The sequence below is a fragment of the Lissotriton helveticus genome, chromosome 7, assembly GCF_964261635.1.
Source record: "Lissotriton helveticus chromosome 7, aLisHel1.1, whole genome shotgun sequence".
In the NCBI taxonomy this organism is placed as follows: Eukaryota; Metazoa; Chordata; class Amphibia; order Caudata; family Salamandridae; genus Lissotriton; species Lissotriton helveticus.
The window spans coordinates 608,963,006-608,990,977 of record NC_136068.1 but is presented as its reverse complement, the minus strand read 5'-3'; the positions used below and the strand labels follow the sequence as shown (position 1 = coordinate 608,990,977).

The 27,972-nt window shown below is 44.2% G+C and overlaps 1 protein-coding gene across 1 annotated transcript; it reads left to right on the top strand.

Moving 5' to 3' along the window:
* The first annotated feature begins 34 nt into the window (after positions 1-34).
* HIGD2A (HIG1 hypoxia inducible domain family member 2A) lies at positions 35-26,670 on the top strand. Its single transcript, XM_078652815.1, has 2 exons — positions 35-217; positions 24,721-26,670. The coding sequence occupies exons 1-2, from the start codon at positions 97-99 to the stop codon at positions 24,885-24,887; spliced, it is 288 nt and encodes a 95-aa protein (XP_078508941.1). The 5' UTR covers positions 35-96; the 3' UTR covers positions 24,888-26,670.
* Positions 26,671-27,972: the final 1,302 nt, after the last annotated feature.

The following is a 27,972-nucleotide window of genomic DNA, read 5'->3' as shown; positions in this document are numbered from 1 at the left end:
CTATGAAAACGTGTTCATCGTGACGTCAGAGAAGCTATTCTGTAGGTGACCCCTGATAGACACTGAAGAAAGACGGAACTATCTCCAATTTTAATCATGTCCGACTCTGGATCGCCCCCTGATATCCCGGGCTTCCTGCGCCTTGAGCACCCGGAGGCGGAGACCTTCCGTGGTAAATTTATGAGGAAAGTGCAGCAGAATCCCTTCGTACCCATTGGTGAGACCTGAAGGGTACCGGGGTTAGGTTGACAGCTATCCAACATGTAGTATTATTACAGCTTTTTCAAGTTGTTGCAAGTCGACCATCAGTAGGGTAACAAGTCCTGGTTAGGTTTTTACCATGTGGCAGGTTGTAATTAACTTGTATTATTGTCACGCGCTCCTGCCAGCTTGTGACAGTAACTGCCTTTATTCCTCCTTAGCCTAACTGAAGGTCTGTATTGTATACAACTTGGAACCTGATTACCGCATACTTTTCATTACCACATGGCAGTGGCACCAGGAAAATAAATTCCATAAAAACAAGCACTGGCGTTGCCAATAGGTCTCGCAGTAGGAAAGTTGGAGCTATTTGTTTTGTAAATGACAAAGCCCTTTATGTTTTTAAAATGAAAACAAAAATAAAAGGCATTGTTATTTGCAATTGTAATAGCTCACTTGCTCTAGTATTACTAAACAGCTGATACAATTGATCTGCATGGCAGTAGAAGCCACCTTTTTAAAATACAGGTGACGTGTTGATCGTTTTTATACAGGAGCACTTCTTACCTTAGTGCACCAATCTTTTTTTAATTTTCAGTCCTGTACTTTCCTTCCACACATCATTGTCATCCCTGCTTACTCCATGGCTCTCAAATCAGAATTATGTCAGATATTTAGCACTTTTGCTGCTAGGCCTTTTAGCCCAAGAATGCTAAGCCCCGTTTTGGGCTATTTGGGGTAGTTTGAACTTAGGCCTCCATATTTTTCCCCATAGAAAGTATCCATGCCAAATTTGCTTCCTTTTTTCCATCAACCTGGGGGTTCCAAAGGAACCTAGGGCTTGCAGATTCCCCTGGAGCAGACTGAGAAAACAGCTAGAATAAAGCAAAAGATGTTTTTTTGTTGGGACAAATTGGAAAAAAGTACTCCACAAAAAGCTTTGTTTTTTTCCCTCCTAAAAATGGCATAAATGACAGGTTTGACATTTGTCAAAGTGGTAGCCATTTTTAGGTCTCGGTAACGAGAACTATTGTCGCCTAGTAAGCTAGCAAGGGACTACAGAGAGGTGGACGAGCCGACCAGGGTCTGTGGACGCGCACAAAGGCAGGCAGGCAGGCAGGCATACGCCAGACACACAGACAGACAGACAGACACACGCACGCACGCACGCATGCATGCACACACACACTCTCACACTCTCTCTCTCTCTCTGCCGCCCCCCCCCCCACTCACCGGGCTCTTTCCCTCCGCATCGGGTCAGTCACGGCAGAAGGCAGACTCGTGTCTTCTCCGGCGATCTTCAGCTGATGTGCACGCCCACGCTGCGTCGTGCGCGCCCACCACGCTGTATCGCGCCCGTTGATCCTCAGCTTGTTTACAATAGCGATCGTTTCTTCCGCTAGCACTCCGTGGCATCTCAGACGCACAGCAGGTAGCATTAGCACCTCTTGTTTTAAAATGCGTTTGTTTATCTAGGACGGACACGTTTACTGGTTGCTTGTTTTTTACCCTCCTCCTGCTTTAATTCAGCCGCTTCAAAGCCGAGCCAGTGACAGTCTGGTGTCTGGCAGCAGCGAGGATTGGATGCAGCAGGCAAGCCGGGGCTGGATACTTTCTTGGTTGGTTGGTTTTGTTTCCTCTGCTGGGAGTTTGGCGAGCAGTGAGCACGTTAGGGATTGTTTCTGCAGCAGGAGTAGCCCCAGAGAGGTAAGCGGCGCCCGCCTGCCTTCTCTGCACACACTCACTGAGACAGCGCCTGCACTGCCTTTTACTCCCTTCCAGGATGGTTGGGAATCATCTCTCCTGATCTTTTACAAGCACCAGTATATCTTCTTTCAGAGGCGTGTGGCGAAGCACCTCTCGATCCACATAGGCTTCAACTTGGCATCCAAATGTCTATATGTACATATATATTCCGCACACTTCTTGTTTTGATGTCTATTCCAATGAAGATTCCTCAAGTCATTATGGAGCTGTGTAGCAATAAATATAAATGTCCATGCAAGAGTGTTAAGCTTGTATAATGATTTGTGAATTAAGATGTTTTACTACAGCTGTGCTTACTGCAATGATCCGCGATGTCAGTGCAGGTCTGCGCTGTACTATGTACCCAGACTGCATATGCATATATTCAGCATTTTTGTGCATATGCTGTAAACGTGTGGTCAATGTTTAATGCAGTAGTTGCATACATTCTGTATTTTCGCAATGTGTATGCTGCATGAAGTAGCAGATGTTGTTTGCAGCAGTGTCTGCATACCATGTTATTTGTCTGATGCTGCGTGCACTGACTGGACGCTTCTTCAGGTCAGTGAGTATTTTCCTGATCTGAGGTTGAGTGCTCGCTGTGGGTTTACTAGTCAGCTGTTGCATTCCAGTTTAGCGTTTGAGATTGTGTAGTGGTTTTGCATTTGCTCTTTACGAAGATCTGACATGCAGTCGGTACTTTTTTGAAAGAGCACGCCGAAAATGCCTCTAAATATCCGATATTCAATCTAATAAAATATTGGTTTATTGACACATCTAAAAGCATACCCATATTTCTATGTTTACACCATGCGTTCTATAAGCAGTCTGTTATTGCAATCGGCTGTTGTATGCGTTAGGTATGATGAAGAGGATGCTATTTATTTATTGTAAATTGGATAATTCTTCCCGTAGTTACTGCACGCTGCTGAATGTATAGGTGCTCCCAGTCAGATGTTATGCATTTTATTTTTTTGTTTCAGATGTTCCATGCACTGGGCGATTTTATTTCTATTTTGAATGCTATTTTCTTTTCTGGTCGTGCATTTATTTTGTGCTGTGGGCGTTTTCTAGCGCGAGCAATGCTTGCACTGGCTGTGGTTAGAGCGGACATGGCATGCATTTCTAGTGTGAGTAGTGAGTAGTGAGTGCAGAGTAGTGAGTGCAGAGTGAGTGTGCATAGTGAGTGTGCAGAGTGCAGAGTGCAAAGTGCAGAGTGTGAAGTGTGTGTATGTGTAGGATGAGCAGTGTGTGAGCGTGCAGGGTTTACAGTCTGTGAGCGTGTAGGGTGAGCAGTCTGTGAGCCTGTAGGGTGAGCAGTGTGTGAGCGTGCAGGGTGAACAATGTGTGAGCGTGCAGGGTGAACAGTTTGTGAGTGTGCAAGGTGAACAGTTTGTGAGTGTGCAGGGTGAACAGTTTGTGAGTGTGCAGGCTGAACAATTCCAATCCAAACCACATTACACACCACATGCATACACTCCATAATACATGGCTAAAAGACATTGCCATTCACAATGCCATTAGCTCTAACTCAAATAAATCCGAGACCTATTGCATTTCCAATGCTTGTTTCCTAATGTTTGTGCTTTCAACCTACTTGCAGTTTGTGATGTAAACCAGGGAGCAGCCCATTGGTGATACGGAAAGCTGTAGATTAATGAAAAATGGACAAAATTCTAAATTCAGCAAGTAGTCATTTGTGCAGATCTCTCAAGGTTTTCCAAAGAAACTAACTGCTGAAATAAAGAAATATTGACTAAAAGTAGGAAAAAATTGCCACTTGTGACAACATTTTCATTTGTAACTTCTTGTCACAATGGTAGATTTACAAAAGCAATATGCCTTTACATTATATACCCTTCTGGTTGCAGGGATGTATAGGGTTTGTAGGTACTCCAAGAACGTGAGGTACCCGGAGCCAACAACTAAATTGCACCTTTCAATGTTTTTGTGTATGTACAGGTATAGAGCAATTCAAATGGTAAAATGTAAAGAGTGAAAACAAGCATTTGCAATGCAATTGGTCTCGCATTAGGACATTTTGAGCTATTGGTATTGTAAATGAATTTTTTTTTATTTCTGTGTTGGTTTTGAAAATAGTTAAATTAATAGCTTTGTCATTTACAATGCCAATAGTTATAACTTTCGCAAATGTGACACCTATAGCATTTGTAATGCAATATGTGTTGTATTTACGTGACTTAGATGTATTGCTATTACAAATAACAATGGGTTTTAATTTTTTTAAATAATTAATACTTAAACAAAAGTTAATGTAATTTATAATAGCAATAGCTTAAACTTTTGTAAATAACTTTTGTGAAGATTGTGTTAAGTGTATTTTATTGTGACGAAAATCCAAGAACAGAAGTGAAATATTAACATCTTTTTGTGACATTTGTAATAAAGTTTGAGACATTGAGAGAACATATTTGAACCAGTTGTTGTTGAATGGTTGCACAGATTGATGCTGTAGTGCCCCTGAGTGATGGTGCTGAGTGAGTGCGATAGATAGATAGATAGAGTGAGTGCGATAGATAGAGTGAGTGCGATAGATAGAGTGAGTGCGATAGATAGAGTGAGTGCGATGGATAGATAGAGTGAGTGCGATGGATAGATAGAGTGAGTGCGATGGATAGATAGAGTTAGGGCGATAGATAGTTAGATAGATAGAAAGTGCCTATAAATAAACCCATCAAAAACATAAACACCTAATAAACAAAAATGCCTGATTATTGAAAAGGAATAGACCAAGATATTAGATTTGTGCAAATACAATAAACAGAAGCAAGACAGTGAAGGGGCAGGAGAGAGTGAGACGGAAATAGAGGAAGAGTGGAGAGGCCAAGACAGTGAAGGGGCAGGAGAGAGTGAGGCGGAAACAGAGGAAGAGTGGAGAGGCCAAGACAGGGAAGGGGCAGGAGAGAGTGAGACAGAAATAGAGGAAGAGTGGAGAGGCCAAGACAGTGAAGGGGCAGGAGAGAGTGAGACAGAAATAGAGGAAGAGTGGAGAGGCCAAGACAGTGAAGGGGCAGGAGAGAGTGAGACAGAAATAGAGGCCATAGCAATGTTGCTAACATGGCTTACGTTTTCCAACTAATTTTAATTGCAAAAAAAGCACTCGCGTTCCAACAGTAACATCCTTTATGTACAACCATTACTTCACCAAAACCATGGGAGTAGTGTAGGTGACACCAACCACGCTTTGCCCCGCCCCCACACATGGCATCACAGGAGGTGGCATCATTCAGTAATGGTTTCACAAGTGTGCTTTATGAAGTTTAACAAATCATTGAATACTTTAATTCAGGTTTATGTTGTTATACCAACAGTGACTGCTGCTCACACAACACAGTTCTGGACTTTACACAATAAAGAACAGTAAATGTTCTGGCACCCAGGATAATGTGCTGCAAGGCTAAATACTTACAAGGTCCCAAAGGCAGGACCTATTGGCTATGCTTGATAGGTTACAACTTTGATAGATTGATAGGTTACAAAAGTAGTGTTTTGTAGAGATCATACAGGTGGATTAATGTAAAAGGAATGACCGCCTCGCTTTTGGGAATGCGTGATTCTTTGAAGCAGGAGGAGGCGTCATTTTGTGTTTCGCCACTGCTGGGCACAGGCCTACCACCCTTAAACGTAGACCATGTGACCAATGCACAAGAAAAGTACAGTCCTACACTCTGCACCACCCTCCAGTGCACCAGGGCAGCACTGCTTTGGTGAGGTGCCCTTCGGCTCACCACAGATTGGATGGCCTGTGCACAAGGACAGAATAGTCGATGCATTGCTCCTATCACCAAATCCTCCACGGACTGCATGGTCTGTGCACAGGAACAGCACGGCAAGTAAATATGATCGGCATAGAACAATCCCTTTTTTTGTGTAGCCATACAAGTGACTATTAAACCGTTTCTAAGATCGTCTGTCACCGCCTAGCAAAGTTTCAGTTGTTGCCGGGAGGCAGGTGAGTGGAGGGGGAGGGGGGCTTCGCCGGGGGACCTTTTCAAGCAAAACCACTGAAAGAGTATCCAGGGTTATCAGCAAAGCCATTCCTTCAAGGACAAGCAACCGCCAAAGGAGGATGAAGAGAGCGTGCAGTGCTGCAAACCGGAGAGGAGGAGCAGGCACTACACGGGGCACAACAGAGGTGGGCAGATTCATGTGGCAGAGGGTTACTCAGCCGACCTCGAGACAGAGGGGCACCTCCTCTACCGAACCCCTGCAGCGATAGACTAAGGGGGTCACAAGGAGCCTACACCACTTAAGAGGGGGCATAAGTGGGCACAGAGCAACCCTGCCTACCAAGAGAGGGATGGGTTCCTTGGACAGGATGAATACTTGTGGGGAATTCACTCACCCTGAAGCAAAGCAGAATAGGCAGATTAAAAATATCTAAAAAAAAACCAAAAAAAACACAGAACTCACCCAAGGAATTCGCCGACTCCAGCCATGATAGACACACTGAAGCGGCAGAGAAACCACCCCCTCCGACTCCTTGAGACGGGCGCACTAGCACATGGATGGGGGAGTAGGTAAAATGGTAGATGGGGGGGAGAGCACCAACCCCGATGCATTCGTAAAGGTTTGAGTTCACGTGAATGGCAAAAACCTTGTAAGAAATGCTAAGAAGAAGAGCAGGGGGCCAGGAGCTAGGAGTCTTTAGACAGAAGCGAGCAGGACTTGAGGTTCAGCCCAGCTCTGTCTGACATGTGCACTGAAGGGGGTTGCAAATTCCGAATAAGCTGCTGGGCCTGAGGACAGCAACCCCGCCCAGCAGCAGTCATTATGTACTTTTGTTACAATCACAGCATTCGCACGGGTGATGCGATTGTAACAAAAGTAATGAAAACGAAAATACGTTTTCATTACTTTTTGTTACAATCAAGTCACCCGCGCGGGGTGCTGTGATTGTAACAAAAGTACATAATGACTGCTGCTGAGCGGGCCTGCTGTCCTCAGGCCCAGCAGCTTAGTCGGAATTTGCAACCCCCTTTAGTGCACATGTCTGGGTTCGAGTCTCGGTAACGACGCCAAAACCTCCTGTGATTCTGGGCAAATGCTTAATCTCCCCGTGCCTAAAAATGAAAGTGTGTCCTCATGTAACGTAACTGGAAAAATATGTAAAGCGCTCCGATACCTGATTCGGTTCGGGTCTAGTTCGCGCTATATAAAACTCTGCAAAAAAAAAAAAAATAGAAATCAATGTTCCCCCTATTTCTTTACTTTTAATGCAATCGCGGCACCCACGTGTTTGACGCGATTGTAACCACAGTAACGAAAATGAAAAGAAATAATGAGCGACCGCTTTCAGCATGTACTGCCCCTCGCCTCCGCGTCTCTGCACGCGGACAAACCTACCTGGTGGTGTCCTTGTGTGTCCTCTTCCCAGGAGACGCGAAACTCAGGATAAAAAAAAGAAAGTGAAAGCGCACACACTGTAGCAGGAGACAGTGCCTGGGGCCTCTGGCAGCCTGACGGGCGGCAGGAAATATGATTAATGAGCAAGGTATAATGATAAAAGGAACCTGATTAGCACCTCAAAAAGGTCATAGATCAAAGTAGCATGCATTTCATGAGTCCGCAATCACTGCATGCAATCTGTGGACTGGGAGAGGTAAACTGAAAGTCAGGAAGAACAAGACATGCAGCCGCAAGACGCGCTCTGTGGTGGGGGAGGGGGTGAATGTTGAAGGCGAGCAAGACTGAGAGGCGGATCTGTATACACTGTCCCTTGAAGGTTCATAAGGAGCGTTCAGCCTGAGCGAATGGTAGTCAATAAAGTTAAAACAAGCTTCTCGGCAGTGGCCGCAGGCTGCCAGTGGGAGGGAACAAGCGAGCATATGGCGAGCGGCGGGGGAGTCTGGTGCGAGGCGTGGGGGGCAGGGGGAGGGGGAGCAGGCATATGGGGTGTGAGTGAGGCCAAGCGCACGCCTGGGGAAGCTTTTACGCTCCAGTAAACAACATGCATTGTAGGAAATCCGGCTGGTACAAGAGACTTTGGTTCAGATGTAATAGGTTTCGAGTAATTAAAATTAATCGACCTAAAAATGGGTATCATAGAAACCTATGTATTTCTGAAGTAGACACCAGATACAGAGTTTGTGAGCAGTGGTTATTTGTACATAGCTAATCTTGTTGGTATCCATATTACCATGTGATTTCAAAGGGAATTTATCAAAACATTTTCTTTCTAACACACTGCCTTACATTTGGAAGGCACAAATGCACAGAAATAGAATTGGTAATAAAAAAGTTCTACTATTCTGTTGTCCCACGTCTCCTGGTAAAAATGGTACCTCGCTTGTGTGGGTAGGCCTAGTGCCTGCAACAGGAAAGGGCCAATACAGCATGTATATTCAAGCCCTTCAGATCTTAGTGACGGTGTTTCTCTGCTCATTATGCAATATACTGATGTTTCCCCCACTATGTAGTGCTTGAATGTACATGCTGTAGTGGTGGCCAGACTATGCAAAAGAAACACTCCTCTCGTGGTGATCACACTCCGCCAGCCAGTCGGAGCAAATTGGAACCTATTTAAGAACACATCATCTGTTATGCTGTTCGATACCAGGATTGAAAAAGGCAGGGATGCCGAAACGTGTCTTTGACTGCAATAAATTGCTACATTAAAATACCCACAGAGTGATCCTCGATGTTCCTTTGATGGGAGCCTTGTTTTACAATATACATAGTTATCTCTAAATGAGTTAATGAATAACCTTGCCCACCTCGGTAATACCCACAATTAAGCGTATCCATTTCCTGGCGTCAGAAAATGCTCGCCAAATTGAGTTGGACTTTGTGTACTTTCGGATCTATGTTGCTATTTACTTGTGAAGTTCCACACCAGCACCAGCATCATCATAAAATCGAAATAAACCAAGGGAGAAAACATTCTTCCATGAAAATACAACCTCACCACCATCTTCCTTGCATTGTGTGATGCTAATGGAGTCACAGTAGCCAAATATGTCGCCCATCTTCAGCCCAAACAATCAATTTTAATCTTTATTCAGTTGAAAAGATTAGAACAACTATCTTGCACTGAGGTGGTTGCAGAATCGTCACTTGATTCTTCAGTTGTGCCAGTAGATGCCTTTTGTCACATCAATAATGATCTGACCCAACCTGATGTAAACATGACGTATAAAAGAAGTCCATATAAGAATAGGGTTATGCACAAGCAACAATGACCATGCAATCTAAATTGATCTAAGCTAAGGCAGCTTTCGTAATATCGTTGTGTACAAACACTGTGGCTTAAATTATATTGTTAGTCAACTCATTCAAGGAACTAACCCACTCATTTTCCTTGCCTGTAAATAATATCAGCACATGGGCTTATCCAGGGTCAACTGATGAAAAACATTATCTTTAATAATTCAAAGTTTAAGCCCACGAGTTGTTTACCCTTCCAAAAATCAAACCAATAAACAGGTCGCAACAATACAATAGACAGATCAGCTTAGCACACAAATTAAGTGTTTACTGTGATCACATTGGTCAAAGCACCCATTACTATAATAAGTCAAAACAAGCTCAGGTGTATTACAATACAGCAAGGGAACAACACCATTCCACTACTGTATTCAAGCCTCACTTTCCAGTTCCATTCATTTTCTTTAAATGATGAACCCTTTCCAATATTTAACCTATTCCTGGATGGACTCACAGAGTCAATAACGAACCAAAATAAATCAGTTTCCCGATGTTGTTTATACAACAACAGAGCATTGGCAAATCTGCACCTAATTCTCGATTGTTTCAACAAAATACAGCGTCTCATTTCCTGAATAGTTTTTCCCTTGCATATCGAAGACCACATGGGCAATCAATACAATATCCCATTTTTTTGCTACTACATGATCAATAACTAAAAACCGCTTTAAATCAGCAGTTGTACTACAAGAAGCACTAAGGTCGCATTCAAAATATTTACAGTCGTTACTTTTCCCACAAGGCCGTAATAGCAGTCTTCGCAGATGGTTGAATAAATTCCTTTGCAACCTTGTCACAAATGTTCAATCTTTTACATTTAAACAACGGTTCTGGTACTTAAAAGTTATTGGAATTAAATGGCATTTTATTTTTTTTAAATCCGTCCAAAATGACTCAAATTCCCATAGGTAGTCATGCCAACTTCTTTGTATTCATTTTCTTATTCTTTGTAGCAAACAATGAGTCTCTTTTATTGTGCCATGTTCTTTTAAGTGCTCTATGAACCAGTCTCCTAAGATCAAATTGATGTTACAAAATATCCACCTTTGTGAAGTAATCTGCACTCTTAGGACTGTTCCATTTTATTCTGAGGCATTGACCATATAGCAAGTGATCACATAGATTACACAGATGTGCATTACTCTAATTCGAGTATATTTCCATCTCTAGCTTTTCTAAACAGAGTGGTGTTGAGCATACTACCTTTAGCCCCTGCTAATAACTCGAAAAAACAAATACTTATTTTATTGTAGTTAATAATGAATTTTAGATCCTCACAGCTAGGATTCAATCATCCATGGAATACTTAGATTGCATCCACCACACCTCACCAAATCAGCACAAACCTGTTGATAAAACACGGTTAAAGCCTTATAGACTAAATGGATTCTCTTTATCGTAAATGGCTTCCTCAGGAAACTGTGCCACATACAAAATGGCTAAATTCAGGAAGCAAGCCTGGATTATTCATTTATCTTTTACTAAATGCCAGATCTTGTAGGGTGTGTATTTTTTTTCTTAATCCGGTTAGTCGTATTGGTTTGCAATAAGCGATAACATTGGGCATCAGATAACTGGAGGTTAATCTAAGCCATATAATTTGCCTTATTTTGAACCATAAATCCTCCTCCTTTGTTAGTTGGCTTTATTAGTGCATCTCTGTGCTATGACATTTTCTTTATGACTTGGGTCTCGTTAGTTGACTAACTAAATTTACATACTTAATTTTCTCAAAAAAAGTACATCAACCTCAGCCACATCTCAGCAAATCACCACAAACCTATTGATAAAGCACAGCTGAAGCCTTATAGACTAAATGGATTCTCCTCATCGTAAATGGCTTCCTCAGCAAACTGTGCAACATACAAAATGGCTACATTCAGGGTGCATGCCTGGATTATTATTATTTTTTTGTAATTCTTTATATAAGTATATAGTATAATACAAGTGCTCAAGACACCATACAGTACAAAAACAGTTCCGTAAAGAGACCACAGATATCAATAGCACTATATTCATGAGGGAACAGCGATGGCAATAGAAAAAATACCCATCCAGCACACATCTATGTAAACACCCCAAATTCCCTGTATTTTCGCCAGGGCGCCCACACTCTTTCCCATTTTTTAGCACATCCCCTGCTTTTATACACAGTTTCTTCGGCCCGTTGGCACCAGTCAAGATCATGTTTCATTCCTCCAGTTGCGGAGGTGTTGGCGATCCCCACCCCCTAGCAATGTTGTGTTTCGCGATTCCCGCAGCCAGGGCCAACCATATTCCCTTGTATCTAGACCAGTCCGTGTCTCCTTTGATCATCAGCAATAGCCATTTCGGCTCCATCGGGACCGTCTCCCCCACCACCCAGAGCATGGTATCAGTAACTTGCTTCCAAAAGCAAACTATCTCTAGGCACTCCCATAGGATATGCAGGAAGGTACCCTCTTGCTGGTATCCCCTAACACACAGCGCTGACGGAATCCTGCCCCATGAGTAAAGGTGTGTGCAGGGATAGTAGCTGTGGTGTAGAATCTTCATCTGTACTAATCAGAATCTAGCACGTATTGCGATCTCCCTTGGGGTCTGTAGTGCCTCCTGCCAGTCCTCATCATCTATGCTGCCAAGGTCTTTAGCCCAGGCTTGCAAACCTGGATTATTCATTCATCCCTTACTAAATGGCAGATCTCTTAGGGCGTGTATTTTTTTCTTAATCCGGTTAGTTGAGTGAAGAAGTGTGGCTCAATGGTTAGAGCGGCAGACCCTGATGCAGAGGTCTGGCCCCGGACCAGGGTTCAATTCCCGCCTCGTCGGGTCTTGGGCTCAATTTCCTAGGACCTGATAATTCTCGCCTCGGTGCCTATTCTAATCATGGGTCCCACTCTGCTGCAACTCTGGGCAATAGCTTGCTTAATCTCCACAACGGCCCCAAAAGCGCTAGGATGCCTGGCTGCACCTTGGGGGTGCCCAGGAGTGGGCGCCTCACAGGGAAAAGCCAGGAAGGGTTCCACAGCGGTATTCGTACAAGCGCCGGAGAGACCCCATGTGGGGTGATTCGGGCGCTATACAAGTACTACAACATTTACATTTAGTTGGATCGGTTTGCTTCAGATGACTGGAGGTTAATCTCAGCCATGTAATTTGTCTTATTTTGAACCACAATTCCTCCTCCATTGTCAGTCTGCTTGATTATCGCATCTCTATGCTTTGACATTTTCTTTATGATTTGGGACTCGTTAGTTGACAGAATAAATGTACTTATTTATTTTTTCAAAATGCACATCAACCTCAGCCAAACAAAATCTTAAACAGAGCGACTTCATTGCTAACGACGCTCTATTTTTTAGAAGAAGTTTTTTTAAATATAATAATTCTTAAAAATGATAAAACAAAATTGTTATGTGTAGGAACAAAAAAAAGTCTTTCGCTTAACACATTAATCTCTTGTCCATTCAGAATAAATGGAAATAGATTGAAAATCTGAATATTTGTGTTCTGTTTTATAATCATATTTACATTTTTAACAACTCCTAGTTTTAGTTCCTTGTTTGTCATTTTCTGGGGTTTTAATTGGTTGCAATACCACCCTCTCTGTCGCTTTTGTCCTCCCTGTCTTTGGCATCCCCAGGGCTGTCCCCTTAAGAACAAGCATTTGTAATGCAATAGGTCTCGCATTACCCGAATTTGAGCTATTTGCATTGTAAATCACAATGCCTTTTAATTTTGTTTTTGTTTTTAAAACATACATGAAAAAAATGGTCATTTACCATGCCAATAGCTTCAACTCGCGTTAATGCGAGACCTATTGCATTGCAAATGCTTGTTTCTGCCTGTTGGCACCTGTCTAGGTCATTTACCCAGTCTGTAATTCTCGGAGAGGTTATGGAAATTCTTGGTCTGTAAAAAGTAAATCATACAATGAAGCTTGGGACATATATTAAGGGAATTAAACATTTTCTAATTTGGCATTGGGTTTGTGAATTCGTTTTCGAACATGATCATTTGTTTTCCGGTGACACCCGGCATTTTTTGTGTGTAGCCTATTACTGTTTAATTACTGTTTTATTTTAACATCAACTGTGTTTCTCCTTTGGCATATTGTGTCTTTCTCTGATTTGTCTTTCTGATGGGGTTAACGTGCGGCATAAACCGGCATCTCAAAACTTCTTTTGGTGTTCGTGCGATTTACAGACTTTTTTTTAGCAAGTGTTAATTTGCTGTCCGATAGTTCTAGCAATTGTTAATTTGCTGACCTGTAGTGAAACTGTAACGTCGCTATAGGATGAACGTCGGAGCATTATTGCAAGCTTACATGTCATCCCTGGTCATGAGTTGTAAATGAGTAAAAATGCATGTTAGATGTCTGTACAGAGTAACTGAATATGCATAGTTTAACACTGTGTCTTCAATCTTTGTTTTATAGAATGTATTAAACCAAGAAGGGGGACTTACGAGGGTGTCCTCATGCGAAGACGAGAGTCGTCCTATAATGCAGCAGAAGAGTAGAACTTCTGAAGGGGAAGACGGGCTCTGACTGATGGAAACGTAAATAGCACGCTTGACACCGTTGTCAGTGGGACTCCTTCAGAGGGCAGTGAGAAAGGGGGCTGCAGTCGCTGTGAGAGCAGCGTGGATGCGGACAGTGAGGCCTCGAAGTGCGAAAGCTCACTGAAGCCGGTACCAGGAAAAGCCAGTGGTGTGTCCGTCCCGCCCTGCGTCGACACAGACCAGGCCTCTGAAAAAATAAATAAACCAAGTGCACTGTCCCTGAAGCGGGTGCCTCGCTCAGTGTTGTCCGGGCACGTGCACTAGGAAAGTGAAAGCGCGACGGGAGTCGTACACGTGCACATTGCCTGTCCGGGCGTGTGCACATCTCCTGTCTCCCTTCCGCCGAAAAACCCACAACAATAGATCTCGCCAAGGCGGGCAGCACATGTGCTGCATCGCTGGTCGAGACCTAAAAATGAGGATTGTTGATTAGAATCAATACTAGGGGCCTGTCTAGATGTATTAGGCTACTGGTCATTATATCAGAGTCTGTAGGAATTTGGATTCTCTTCGTTATGTGAAAAGCCTGGTATATAAAGTAAACAGATCTATTCATGAATTCAGGAAATAAATAGCTCCAAAAGGTCTGAAAAACTGCAACAGAATATGCAGTTTTACAGTAAATAGAGGTTGGACCTGACCTACTCGGGTATTTTTCCAACTAGACAGGAAGAGTGAGAAATAAAACAGTTTTTTCTTTATAAAATAGTGACATATTTGGATTCAAGATCTTCTTTTCTAACTCATGTAGTTGTGCTTGTATCAGTTTCATATTAGAAAGTATCGTTTCAGTATTAAGCACAACCTAATTTCTGCTGCACTTCTTTGAGCTTTCCAGACAAAAGGATGGGAACAGGAAGGAGCTACGCTCGTAGCCAAGATGGCCGCATAAGCTCCCGGCTCCGCCAGAGGCTCATGAATCCTGATTCCCATCCTGATTTCCCGCCGGACTCCCGTGCTGGTGAACTGCGCCTGACTCGAAAGGTGCAATCCCGACATTTCCAGCTGCTCGGACGACAAAGATATGTCGTGTGCCATTTTTGGCCTACCCCAGACTTGAAGCCGGGGCCTCGAGTTCTACCCCGGCCTGGTTGGAGTTGAACAACATCGGCCACAGACCGAGGGCGGTTCCGGTCTCCCGAAGTGGCGTTTTTCATCTCCCGTTCTGGATGGTGATTTGGTGACAGCTCTACCCAGTAACTTCGGTGGCCTATTGTACCGATTATTTGCTCGGGGTTCCGTTGCCCAGAGGCCCCGTTGAGCTCCCGGGGTTTTCTGGGCTCGGTTCCTCGTGGGCGGCGACGGTACGCTATCGTGCTCTGGACGTGTTAACAGTGGTTTCTACGCTGCTTTTGCCCTGTGCCCCGGAGTAGTCGACCTCCGAGGCTCGGACACCCACCCGGTCGCTCATTGAGGGGCGATGGAGCGGGCTGAAACTACACCGTCGCTACGCACTGTAATGGCCGCCATTTTGGAGCTCCACACACGGTTCACCGCCACCTTCCAGGAGATTATCACAACTGTTGACCATATAGGCTCGGGATCGGAGTCCGGCCCCTTGTTCCTGGAGAGCCGAGATCTTTCTTCCGCCGAGACCGCCTTGCTTGTTACCGAGCACCCTGTGCGGAATACCGACACGGAAATCCACTGCGACCCTAAAATAGCGGCGATCGAGCTCGAAAGAACTGGACGTTTATTTAGCCCTATGTCGACCCCGCCCGAGATGGATTTGATTATCTTCGTAAGCCATTGTGACTTCCCCAACATCTGTCGGATTACATCCTTTCCTCTTTCTGTGAGTGATCAAAATCGCTTTGCTGATTTATCGCTGGTGGGCAGTGGACTTGCATTGACTTTTGGACTTTGTGGCCGTCTATCCTGTTTTCCCTCCTATCGACTTGTTTTTGCCAAACTACTATCTTCTATTATTTTTGTCGCGATGGCGGTTCGGATGGACAGAGCCCACGTGGAGAAACGCAGCGGCCTATTTGTATTGGACGGGGTCATCGTGATGGATCGTGAGGGTTTGGGCTGAACTTGATTGGACTCTGATGTACTGTTTCTTTTGTCTTTGCTGGATGATATCTGTGGGAGTGAGGGCCAGATGTGAATCTGATTGTCTGATTATTGTTGGTCTGATATGCTCGGGACGGGATTTGCTGCCTCTGTGGTGCCGGGGGTCGGGCGGGATGGTCCCTTTTTGGGTTTCGCCTGCCGAAAGGCTGCGCTCTGCGCAGCCTTTCAGCGCAGGTGAAATCCTATGTCGACACTAAGCACTTCGGGAACGTCCCCCGGCTCTCATTGGCTAGCTCCATAAATGGAGGCTAGCCATTGAGTGCCGGATCTGTCCGTCAAGGCCGGACCAGATTCGGGGGCGTTCCCGAGATTTTTTCCCAGGGCGGAGTTACGTTTTTTCCCGTTCCCTCCCCTTTCACTGAAAGTGAATTCAGATGCGCTGTCCATTCCCGCCCCCTCCGTGTCCTCTCCCGCCCCCTCCCGCCGTCCGTCCCGCCCCCTCCGTGTGCCTTTCCGCCCCCCCCCTCGCTGTCCTGTGCACGTTTCCCGCCCCCTCCCGCCGTCCGTGTCCCCTCCCGCCCCCTCCCGCCGTCCGTGTCCCCTCCCGCCCCCTCCCGCCGTCCGTGTCCCCTCCCGCCCGCCGTCCGTGTCCCCTCCCGCCGACCGTGTCCCCTCCCGCCCCCTCCCGCCCACTCCCGCCGTCCGTGTCCTCTGAGGCAGAAGTGGTGGTCGGTTTAAGTGAAGGAGTCTGTGATGGGAACCTATGGACAAGGTTGCGTTTGGAGAAGCTGAAGCGCATACCATAACTCGCATCTAGCAATCCAAGACAACGCCACCCGTCACCGCTCAGAAGTCGAGGCATTATGTGGGCCAGCAGTCACGCGGGAGAAAGGGCCATTTCCTGCAACAGAGTCCAATCCACGGTCAATGCAAACTACATTATTGCGTTTCACTTAGCTTGTTAAGGTACGCTTATAATTTCATATCCGATTCATTTTTATGTAATTAAGAAAACTGGAATCTGGTGGTACAATAGGAACGGAGGGTGAGATTTTGTACATTTTGCTCAGTCATCTAAGCACGTTTAATCTTGTTTTTCTTAATATGGGTTATAAATACTTTATGTACTATTACTAGTAAAAAGAATCTCAATGATAAATTTGTTCAAAACGAGAGCAGTAGATTAATTTATCATTTTTAGTGTTCTCTTTTCTCAAAAGAACACGCCGGTATGTTTTTACTCAGCAGCTGTTCCACTTTTACTATTTTTATGCATCTCCGAAAATGGCACCTGCTTATTATGCACGGCCCACTTACCCTCAATATGTTCTGCATACACTCAGCTACAGTGAGCAAAAGAATGTTGAAAACGCTCGGAAAATGTTGCTGGCCTTATATTATATGCGCTCTATTTCTTAAAGGGTAAGACTGACTGCAATATTCAGTTGTGAGCTTCATTCACTATCCTACTATTCCCGCCCCCTCCGTGTCCTCTCCCGCCCCCTCCCGCCGTCCGTCCCGCCCCCTCCGTGTGCCTTTCCGCCCCCCCCCCTCGCTGTCCTGTGCACGTTTCCCGCCCCCTCCCGCCGTCCGTGTCCCCTCCCGCCCCCTCCCGCCGTCCGTGTCCCCTCCCGCCCCCTCCCGCCGTCCGTGTCCCCTCCCGCCCACTCCCGCCGTCCGTGTCCTCTCCCTTCAAGAATGCTTCGAAGGGCTCAGGTGCCGCGGCGTCAGGCAAGTCAGCAGAGTCCTGTGGGGCAAGGGAGGGGAAACGGGGGTTAGGGTGAAGCACCGTTGGCATGGTGCGTGGGAGAGAAGGCCGGAAGTCCCGCCCCCGCCCGGAGACGCATGGAGCCCCGGAGGAGAAGTGCTGGATGGTGCGGGGCTCCCGTGTGCTGAGGGAGCCCCGGGGGAAGAGACGGCAGGAGCGGAGTGGTGTTCCTCCAGCTGACGGAAGTCCCGCCCGGAGACGCATGGAGCCCGGGAGTTGGGCTCAGCTGCCACACGAAGCCATTGGTCATCAGAATGAAGTATGTACCAGAGAGAGAGAGTGCCGGTATGTTTTAAAATTAAGACTTCTGTGCCATATGTGTGTTTTTAGACAGCCTGCATGACACGCACTGGTGCAAGTACTCTTAGGTAGAGGCGGTGACATACCAGTAAACCATGGCCAGGGCTGACGGGCGTGCAACTATTTATGAATATAACTGCTCACTCTCTCAAAAAGTGTATTTTTTTTTGAGAATACAGCTTACAGTCGGGCTCTGAACTAGGCCATGTGTACTTCAGTCAGCCTCTCTTCCTGAGGCTTGCCCTGCCCCACCCCCCTCCCTCCGATGCCTTACTGTGTCGTATGGTAATGGCTTAGAATAGCAATAACATGTATTTTCAGCCTCGGGTAAATAATAAATAATGAGCGGGGCTGCGAACCCTGCTATAATCCGCAAATTGATTTTTTATTAAACTGCTCATTGTGTCTTTTTGAAATAAAGTACAGTCTGTGTCCGGGTTGTGACCCCTATGGGTGTAATGTCTGATATTTATGTTTCCCTCGTTCTAATTCCATGGTTTTGATTTGCGGAAAAAGTGTCACACCTAGTTTTTGAAATGTCACTCATAATTACGCTGAAATTATGAAAATGTCACACAAAGCAATCTGAAACCTTGGCAGCTATGAACCACTACTTTAAAATCCCTTAGTTAGGCATCGTCCACTTTACCACAGAGGGGGGAGAGAAGTAATATACCCATAATCCCTCCTATGCAGGCAACTTTTCTATTCACGAGGAAGGGTGGAAATATTGACACAATCTGGATCTCAGTGGTGGGCTTTTATGAGCTAGATTTGTGCAAGTCGTTCCCTGTCACCCTCCCTTTATATCTTAAAGGGCATAGTAATATTGTAGCTCATTCCAAAATCGCTTCACCTTACACCCTAGTTAGTGAACTCCGTGTGCCTATAAAACAGGACTGACTCATGGAAAGGTTACCAGTGTCACAATAACATCAGTCATCCAATCAAGGCTGCAACACTGCTTCCTGGTCTGTTGTTCTTTAATAATAAGATGGCTGGCACACAATGGCGGGGCCTGTTATTTTGTCTCTTAATTGTGCTCACCGTCCTTTTTCCCCAGCACCCTCCCCTCTTCCAAGGGGCGGCAACCTGAGGGATAGCCCCGGGCGCCACAAGCTCTAGCTACGCCCCTGACAGGTCTTGATGGTAATAGATATGAAGCTTGTAATCTAATAATCTAGGAGAATATTAGTATGAATATTTACCCCTTTGGTCATTTCAGAACCTGATTTTCGATCAAGTAATACAGATTCTCACATTACCTTGTACATAAATCGGAATCCTGGTTATGGTAAATACATTCTTTTTAGTCCTTAAAAGCCAAATATTAATATTCTGAGTGGGTGTGTGTGGCTCTGGGTGGGTGTGTGTGTGTGTGTGGCTCTGGGTGTGTGTGTGTGGTAGTAATTGCTGTCTGCTGAGCTCGTCCGTAGGGTACAATAGGTCTCACATTTGCAAGAGATTAAGCTAATGGCAATGTAAATGACAATGCCATTTATTTATCTGTTTTCAAAACCAACACATAAATACAAAATTTGTCATTTACAATGCCAATAGCTCTAACTTTTCCAAAGGCGAAACCATTGCATTGTAAATGCTTGTTTCTGTTTGCGGCTCCCCTACGAACTGTCTCTTGATTTGCTACAATTTGCTTAACATTACGGTAGGGCGTGTCTGCTTTTGGCGGGGGGATGGGAGTCCGGGAGCTCGTATCGCTTTGCAACATTCTCCTCCTCCAACTTTTTCCCTTCCTTGGGGTGTAGTTTAGGGGGCGACAGGCACGCTGCTAGTGGGGTTAGGTCGTAGCCATCTGCAGGGGTGTAGGGTGGGGGGTTGTGGGGGGGTTTCTTATTTTTCCTTTATTTTCTATGACCATTCTATTTCCCTTTTCCCTTCTTCACAAGAGATGTGGCGTATTCTCCTGATTTTTGCCTAACCGTATCTGGGTGTCATATGTCTGCTTCGTATATCCTGTACTCCTGGTGGGCGGGTGCTGTGGGGGGGGGGTGCCTGCGGTCATTGCTATCTAATTGTCTTGCTACTGCTTTACGCTGGTATTGATTTCTTTGCCGATTCTGACTGTACGGTATTTCTCCATTTCATTTGCCCGTCCACAGCTGTGTTGTATTTCGTTTAATGACATCTGATATGTATATTTCTCCTCTTGTGTTATAATAATAAAAAGTTTAAAAAAAAAAAAAAAAGGATGGGAACAGAAGGGTTCTGGTCCAGCAGAAGTCTTCCCTAGAAATAAGAATCCGTAAATAGTTATGCCGTTCCATAGTGAAGGACCAGTATGTCCGCTTTTGGTAGTTGGACCAATCAAGGTCTTCAGAGGCGTCCTTTTTATGAAGCATAAACCCTCACTCGCCAAAAAGTGGCATGCTTTATCATTGGCCTGCGCTCCTCATCTGGCGGGCTCTGTAATGGCCCCGCAAAGGGTCTCTTTGCCATAGATCTTTTTCTATGAGATCAGCAACAAAAATAATCATTTTGCACCTGCAAGCCTACAGGGATAATGTTGGCTTGGATATAGTCAGTTAAGGCTCATAGATCTGGGCAAATTCATGTTTTTAATTTTAATTTTTCGATTCTTCAAATTTGTGTAGCCATAAGCATATGATTTACTTATGTTCTTACCAAGAAAAAATGTCCCATCTGTGATTTTTGGTTTTTTAATGAATTCCTCTGTGTAATACGAAGTGTTGCTTGAAGACATACTTAAGACAACTTGGAAAAGAAAGTAATAATACATTGTCTAGTTAAATTAGCCATCAAAAATGTTTTCAACAAAATTGTTTAGTGTGAAGGCAGTTAATGTCATTATAGCCACCGTTTTAGTTTGTTGGGCACACTTGGACGAGTGCCACAGCTTCACAGGCCTCTTCTTCAGCAAGGCAGATCTCTAGCGCACACACAGACAAGTGCCAGGCTGTGACTGCAGCGTTGGCAATAGAATTTGCTTGGGCACACTTGGGCGTCTTTGACTGACTCTGTCTGGATCACGCCATTCACATTTTTCATGATCCTCCGATGAACGGACCTACACCTCCGGGGTCACCTGCTCTTATCCACACCAGATGTTAGCTCCTCGTCAAGTGAGGGATTGCTCCAGTCCCCCCTTTTTTCAGACAGGACTCTCTAGGTAGTCTAGGAGAGTGAAACCAGTTCTTCTAGAATAGCTTTTAGGTGATGTCTCCTCACCTACAGTAAGCTTGCTTTCAGCCTCAGACAGACACCAGCTGTGTTCACATACTAACCCCCTGGGTGCTCTGTAGAGCACCCAGCAGCGCTGCCAGGGGATGATCATTCTCTGTCTGCACTTTCCTTTCAGAATTGGTTTAGGTTGGTTCTTCATTCATGTGCCCATCTCAGGCTGTCTCCAGACTCTGGCTTTGTTTAGCATGATGCTCCTCATAGTGGGAAACATCCACAACAGAGAGACAAATAGGTATGAGCAGTCTGCATCTCACTATCAATAACAGCACCCAGCAGTAATCAGGAAGAGAGACTTAAGGCTGACCCACTTCCAAAGGACCCTTCGCACTTTTGACAACAGGAACTACAGTGACACCTTTCATTCCTACAATCCACCAACTGGTATTTTCAGACAAACTAATCAGCAACACTCTTAATCAAAATGACAACATTTTATTTCTTAAGGGAAACATAGCTCCTCTTTCCGCACTCCTCTGCGTTCCCTCCCTCCAGTGTCAGGAATGTCAGCAATACATTTCCACTGTAAGGGAAAGTATCTCATCTCCACCTTGTCAAAAATGAACGGGCCAGGGGTTTCCAAGTGGATCCACAGGCCACTCTGGGCTCACTCCGTCAATCATTTGGTGTGTAAGATGCTTATCATGTGCAACACACATACATACATGAGCCTGGGTACTTGGCACTAGACACATGTTAATCTGTAATTGCAAAATGTTTCCCAAGTGGGCCAGAAGGTCACCCAACAAGTTCTAAAACATGGTAGTGTTGCCACCACCTCATTGCATGCATGACTGTGTGGCAGTAGTCAGGTTGCTATTGAAGTTGTGGTTTGTGCACTCCTCCAGGTTCAGGACTGGTCCGGGACCGGCCTTTTGTTAAAGCACAGACCTAGGCTTTCTTGCACAGGTTGATTAGTAGGAGGCTGGGCCACAATACAAATAGCAGGATGCCAGATACTCTCAGTTTGACACTTGGAGGACACTACTGTACTCCAAGCAGGTGACATTCCTGTTACAACAGTGAGGAAGGTGGCAGAGAAGTCCTAACTGAAGTAAGAAGTTTTCTCACTGAAAGAGGGCATTGTTGATAATTGTTATTTGATTCTGTCAGTGGGGACATATGTAGTACGACTGTACTGTTTTGTACAATAGTTGTTGGGTGCTTCAACATACTTAGCATTCCATTGGTCCTAGGTAAGTACATTAAATAATATTAGAATATTGAAATGTCGACAGCTCCATTGAAGATAGTGGAGTGCTCTGGGCTTCTAATGGATGGTAGAATCCCGGAGCATCAGTATTCCAATGTTTGTTCACAGCAACAGCTGTGAACGAGTGGGTTTCAACCCCCTCGGGCTCCGTGAGGCCTTGGTTTTACAAATTAGAATATTCTGTCCTCTAGGGCGGAATGTTCCAGTAGCGTTGAAGCCCTCCGTAGAGGGCTCTACCGCCCATTAAAGGCCTGCTGCTTTTTAAAGGCTTTAACGCAGGAGCGGGCCTTTAATGGCCTTAGAGTCTGTTACGGAGGACTCTAAGGCTATATTAAATTGGGTAATAATATGTGCTAGAATGTTTAGAAATTCCAGAAGGGCGTAATTAAGAGCTATATAAGAACCTAGTTGTTATTATTCTTAAACCGTGTTTGAGAGCTGTTGTGACCTATTGGAAGTATTTAGTATTGGTATAGCCTGGATTTTATATGTTACAGTAACTGTTTTTCAAGTCCGCTGCATTTTGCAAATAATATGTGTATGTGATACCTATTCTATGTGTCCATGAGGGATGCTTGTGCAGTTGATGTGTGCTGCTCTTGCGTGCTTTTGGTGTGTTAGATTGACGCATGCACTTCACATACCCATCCAGTACCTGCTTTGTGTGTGCAAGTTAAGCTTGTCTTTTTGATATTCATTTAGTACCTGTTTTTTTGTATTTGTGTGTGCTGTTTGCACACCTGATGCTTTTGTGGTATTAGTTCTTTGTAAGCGAGGTAAGCTTGCAATTCAAATGTCCATTTAGTGTCTGTTTGTGTATGGGCTTGCATCTCTGCTTCTTAAACTATGACTCTTCTACGTTTGTGGAAGGCTTCTACTGCTGAGATCCATGTATTATTTGTGCTATATGTACCAAAAGACCTTGCACTTTTTGTTCATCATGCACTCCTACCCTTGCATCATGGGCTCTCCACCCCCCAGTCCTCTGTGCCCTGAACACTCCTGAGCTCCCCTTTACTTCACCAATACAGACAATTGATTTACTTAATCTGTGGTTTAAAGGTGTTTACGAAGATTTATTAACATACACCACAGGTAGAACATGGGCAGCAGTGTAAGATTTTCCTAACTGTGTAACCAGTTATACTATAGCGGACAACAACGTGTGGGTTCTTTCACACATGGAACAGATAAAACGAAGCGCATGATTTCCTCTCTATTGGAAATCCGCATCCGCTACTGCTGCCCAAGCCTGTATATGACTCTAACTTAAAAAAGTGATTGAATCAAGCAAAAACAAAAAAGATTGAATTATCGGTGCATATTTTGCCCGGGTTTTGTCTTACAAAAATCACTACTTCCTTACTTATTGATTTAGACAGACCACTGACTTAATGAACAGTTTGAGTTGGAATAGTATACCATGGTACGGCAACTCTCGCACCTTTTGACAAGTTGAGGAAAAGGACAGACCGAGAACCAAAAGCAACCCTGGCAAATGGATGCTGACCCACATCCTGCTTCCACCCACGAAAAGGCTTTTAGAAATATGGAAGCAAATATTTTGTTTGGCATATTTTCGAATCATTATGATTGTTCTCAGCCTCGAGGACAATTGACCTATAATATGTAGAATACCATTGCTATATCCGTTTCCATACTTACTGTATGTAAACCATGGCACCATTGTCCTGCCACATTATGTGTGTAACATACCAATGGCATGCACATTTCCTCTTTTCCCTGTATATAAACTACATAGTGCTCTATATACAGGGAAAGATTAAACACAGCATCCCTTTGCCTTCCTAAGTCAGTAAAAGTATTTTTCATGTTGTGGTCCTCTCCTCCAGAGCAATGGCTTGCTGATGATAAGGCACATCCTACAGCGACGGCTGGGAGGGTCTTTAGTTGTGATGTGCTAGGCCCACTGGCACTGGCTTACTTCCGTTGCTTTCAGGTCGCACTGACAAGCCAGAAGAAGGTGACGGATGTCAAAACGCTGGTGGTGCTTTTGCCGCCATTTCATTGACTGCCCAGTCAACAATACTATTCTTCGACGTTAACTATCTTACACAGTTGCATTTTTGCCCCAACAAAACATATCTACACGTAGAAGCACAAAAAAGTGACGCATTTTATATATAACATTTCATTATAAGCAAAGCCTCTTGTAGTTGGTAGTTACTTTTAATATTGGTTCACCTTTTTGCACACAAAGATAAGGTGGCTCAGTCTAACTGACCTATAGCAGGTAATGTCTGCGCGCAGGCTGTTGCCATATCTCCAGTGGCGTAACAAACGTTGAGGGGATCCCCCTGCAAAGCACAATGAGAGGCTTCCTCTGGACTAACTCAGGAGATCTCAGGACAGGGCTGAGGGGGCACCCCTGGAGCTCGGTGGGGGGCACTGTTGGGGCTGCGAGGCCTTTGTTACGCCACTGCTCCAGTGTAACAGTTGTTTTTACTTCTCCGATATCTCTCCACAGGTTGTTTGGCCACAGCAGGCGCCCTGACGTATGGACTCATCGCTTTCCGACAGGGAAAGACCCGGCAATCCCAACTTTCAATGCGGGCCCGCATCCTGGCCCAGGGCTTCACAGTGGCAGCCATTATGGTGGGAGTGGTCACTGCGGCAATGAAACCTCGCCAATGATGCCAATTGTACCGAGGTCCCAGCTGCAGCCTTCAGGAAAGGACCATGTCATAGCACAGCCTTTGAAAGGGAAGAGCCTTTTCTGCCTTTTCAGCCCCTCCCGTGTTTACTTCTGCCACCTCGACCTTCTTTGGACATTTAAACAAGGAACACTTTTAAATGCTCATTGTTTACTGTATTGAAATGTTATGCATAAAAATGTAATATTAAAAAAAGGCACTCTGTAAATTTGATAATTAGTACTTTCAAGTGGACGTGTATATATTTTGTTTCTTTAATCCAAGTGACTGCCTTCCTTTCAGGTAGCAGAGACTTGTAAATGTAGTAATTGTGAGTTTATTGGATGGGACTGCAGTGCTGTAGATCAAAAATGTTGGCAAATGTACCTTAACTTGCCATTACGGGACACCATTTAAAAATAAAAATGGACTCCGTTTGAAAATTGAAACAGTGATTTTGCATATTCCTAATGTCGTAGTAGGAGGAAGTCTAATCTACCCTGTGCAATAAACCATTTTCATATTTTTGGACATTAATCTTTACGAAGATTACGTGAAATATTTAGCTGTGTAATTATTTAATCTCTTTCCCCATTTAGATGAGCCTTTTCAGGGTCCCAGAGTTTTAGTGGCACTAGATGTGCACTTCTCTCCTGACAAAAGTTAACCAGAATCTCATACAGGGCAATGAAGCTGCTGGGAACAAAGTGTGTTGAAATGCTATGATGTAGGTACTCTTATGATGGTGCTAATGTAATCTTATATAATGATAGGTAGTTATTCCAGCTGATTTTCTTCATCTTTGCAGCTGTACCACGAGCCAAGGTAGTATTGTCCTGATATTATCAATGCTAATTTAAAAGCTGGACATCAGTCTGTGTGTCCTTACACAGCAGAGAGCTTTCGTGGATAATGTTATCTTTATTAGTAGAAATGTCATCGGGGAAAATGGTTTGGGGGGTTAGAAAAACTGATGGTAATTTTGGTATTGGTAGGCCATATTCAGTGGCTTACCTATCAATGATGAAATTTCCCACACAAGCATTCTGCTTCCTAAGGGCTCCTTGCCTATTGTGCACACCAAGACAATAATACATTACGCTGGTATTGTATTATTATTTATGAATGGTGCACCAATAAGTACCATGTTTTGTCTTATTGTATTTAACTATGTTCCAGGACGTATAGACCAGCTTTGTATCTTCTGTATTATGTGAACCGTTCTGGGCTTGCTATACTTGTTTGTCTTTCCAGAGAGATCCCACAATTGCCTCCTTTAATGTGCTCTAAGGTTCCTAATAATTTTGCACATGAAACTTAGTACACCACGGTTTAATATTACTTCCTTTCTCGGTGTGCACATCTTCTGTGCCCTGACGTAGCTATAAGGCGTGCATGGTTATCTTCAAGCTTTGACGACGAGACGTTTTTGGGAGCAGTCCTAGAACATTGGTAAAACGTTGTATTTGAAAGACGGGTGTGGGCTTCCTTCAGGGGACAGCCTCTGGGACTTGCACACAAGTTGGAGGCCTGTAACTGCCTGAGAAGTCTTCTTGGTTTAGAAAATTATTTCATCGTTTTCAAGGGAACTACATTTATGATGTATGGCTCATTGATTTAGATGTCCCAAATAAAAACTAGCATTGGTAAAGCCAGTAGGTCTTCCTGCATTTAAGTCATGACAAAAAAAGTTATGAAAAAAAATCGTTGCAATGAAAAACAAAGCAACATGTGATTACTGCCTTTATAAGTTGTATCTATGAGATAAATAATTACTTCCATGATTTTTCAGAGTCTTTTTTACATCTAATATTGTCCATTCGCATTGCAATGCAAGACCTCCCAAGTGAAATTATCCAGCAGAAAGCCAATAGCAATGATTGAGAGAGAAGTTCTCCTCTGGTATGTCTATATTTTAAATAATTGGTAAAAAAAAAAAAAAAAAATAGGTCTTGCATGCGTCTGTACTGTTAAGTCAGGTGTACAAAAGAAGCCTTCAGATGATGCAGTCGATTTTACTTATGATGATTAGTGAGAAAAAAATCCCTGAGACAGACAAAAGAAAGCAGCTTGACTACGACAGAGTATTGCTCTCTTCTATAAGTTCTTGTCCACGTGGAAGGGGCCATCAGATTTCCTCCCGATTGTGACTGTGATGATAAACAAGGGCCTTCCGATGAATAACTGTAGAACGTTATTTCACCTTGCAGGTAACATTTGTTTAGAGTTTCTGGCTGCTTCTTGTGACTGGTCATTTGTTTGTTCTCCTAATTCCCAAGCACATGGCCTAAAATCCACCAAGTTCTTGGCGTCGAGCTTTCTGTCCCCTAGAGTTCCTACTGCCCTTTCATCGTAACTTGATTTGTTTTGCTTGCTATTATATTTACGCCAACGTGTAAAAATATTTCTTTTTAGGATATGGGGGAAATGGTGGTTATATTCCAGTCTGGAGAGTGCAAATTCCTTGTTTTTGTTGTCCTCGTACTACCTCGGATAAGTAAGCACCCTCTTGATCAGTCTGCCCCTCCTTCTTATTTTGGGGTCCATTTTCAGTTAATGTCAGAGCCGAGGCACCACCTGACACCATACATCTGAATCTGACCAAGAGGTATAATCATCGGCCATCATAAACATCTATCTGATTCCACAATAACCCAGATTCTTCATTACTCCTATTCCAACTGGCCTTATTATGCAATTCCCTAAAAGTATCTCACTGAGTTCCACCACTCCTGTCCACTTGGTGGTAAAGGTTGGCACCATACTTTACATATTTCCCTCCTTGCCAGATCAACAGACAACAGATGAGAATAAAATGTAAAAGAAAACGACTTACCTTGCGCTTGCCACATCGCCAAGTGATTTTCTGTTTTTTTTATTTATATATATTCTACTTCGTTGTCTATTGAAATTCTGCCTTGCCCCTCATCTAAAAAGAAATAGTCAATCCTCGAGTAATGACCATTCTTCTTACTCTAAAAAGAAGAATTCCTGCATATTCCACTTACCTTGCGCCACACATCGCAGAGGTTCAGATTTTCAAACTGTAGGAGAGTAGGATCTGCTTACTATGGTTACCCCCACTT

Excerpts from the sequence above, each read along its gene's own strand:
- HIGD2A (XM_078652815.1), top strand. The coding sequence starts at position 97 with ATGTCCGACTCTGGATCGCCCCCTGATATCCCGGGCTTCCTGCGCCTT. Across the intron at positions 218-24,720 it reads GAATCCCTTCGTACCCATTG|GTTGTTTGGCCACAGCAGGC; the intron begins GTGAGACCTGAA and ends ATCTCTCCACAG.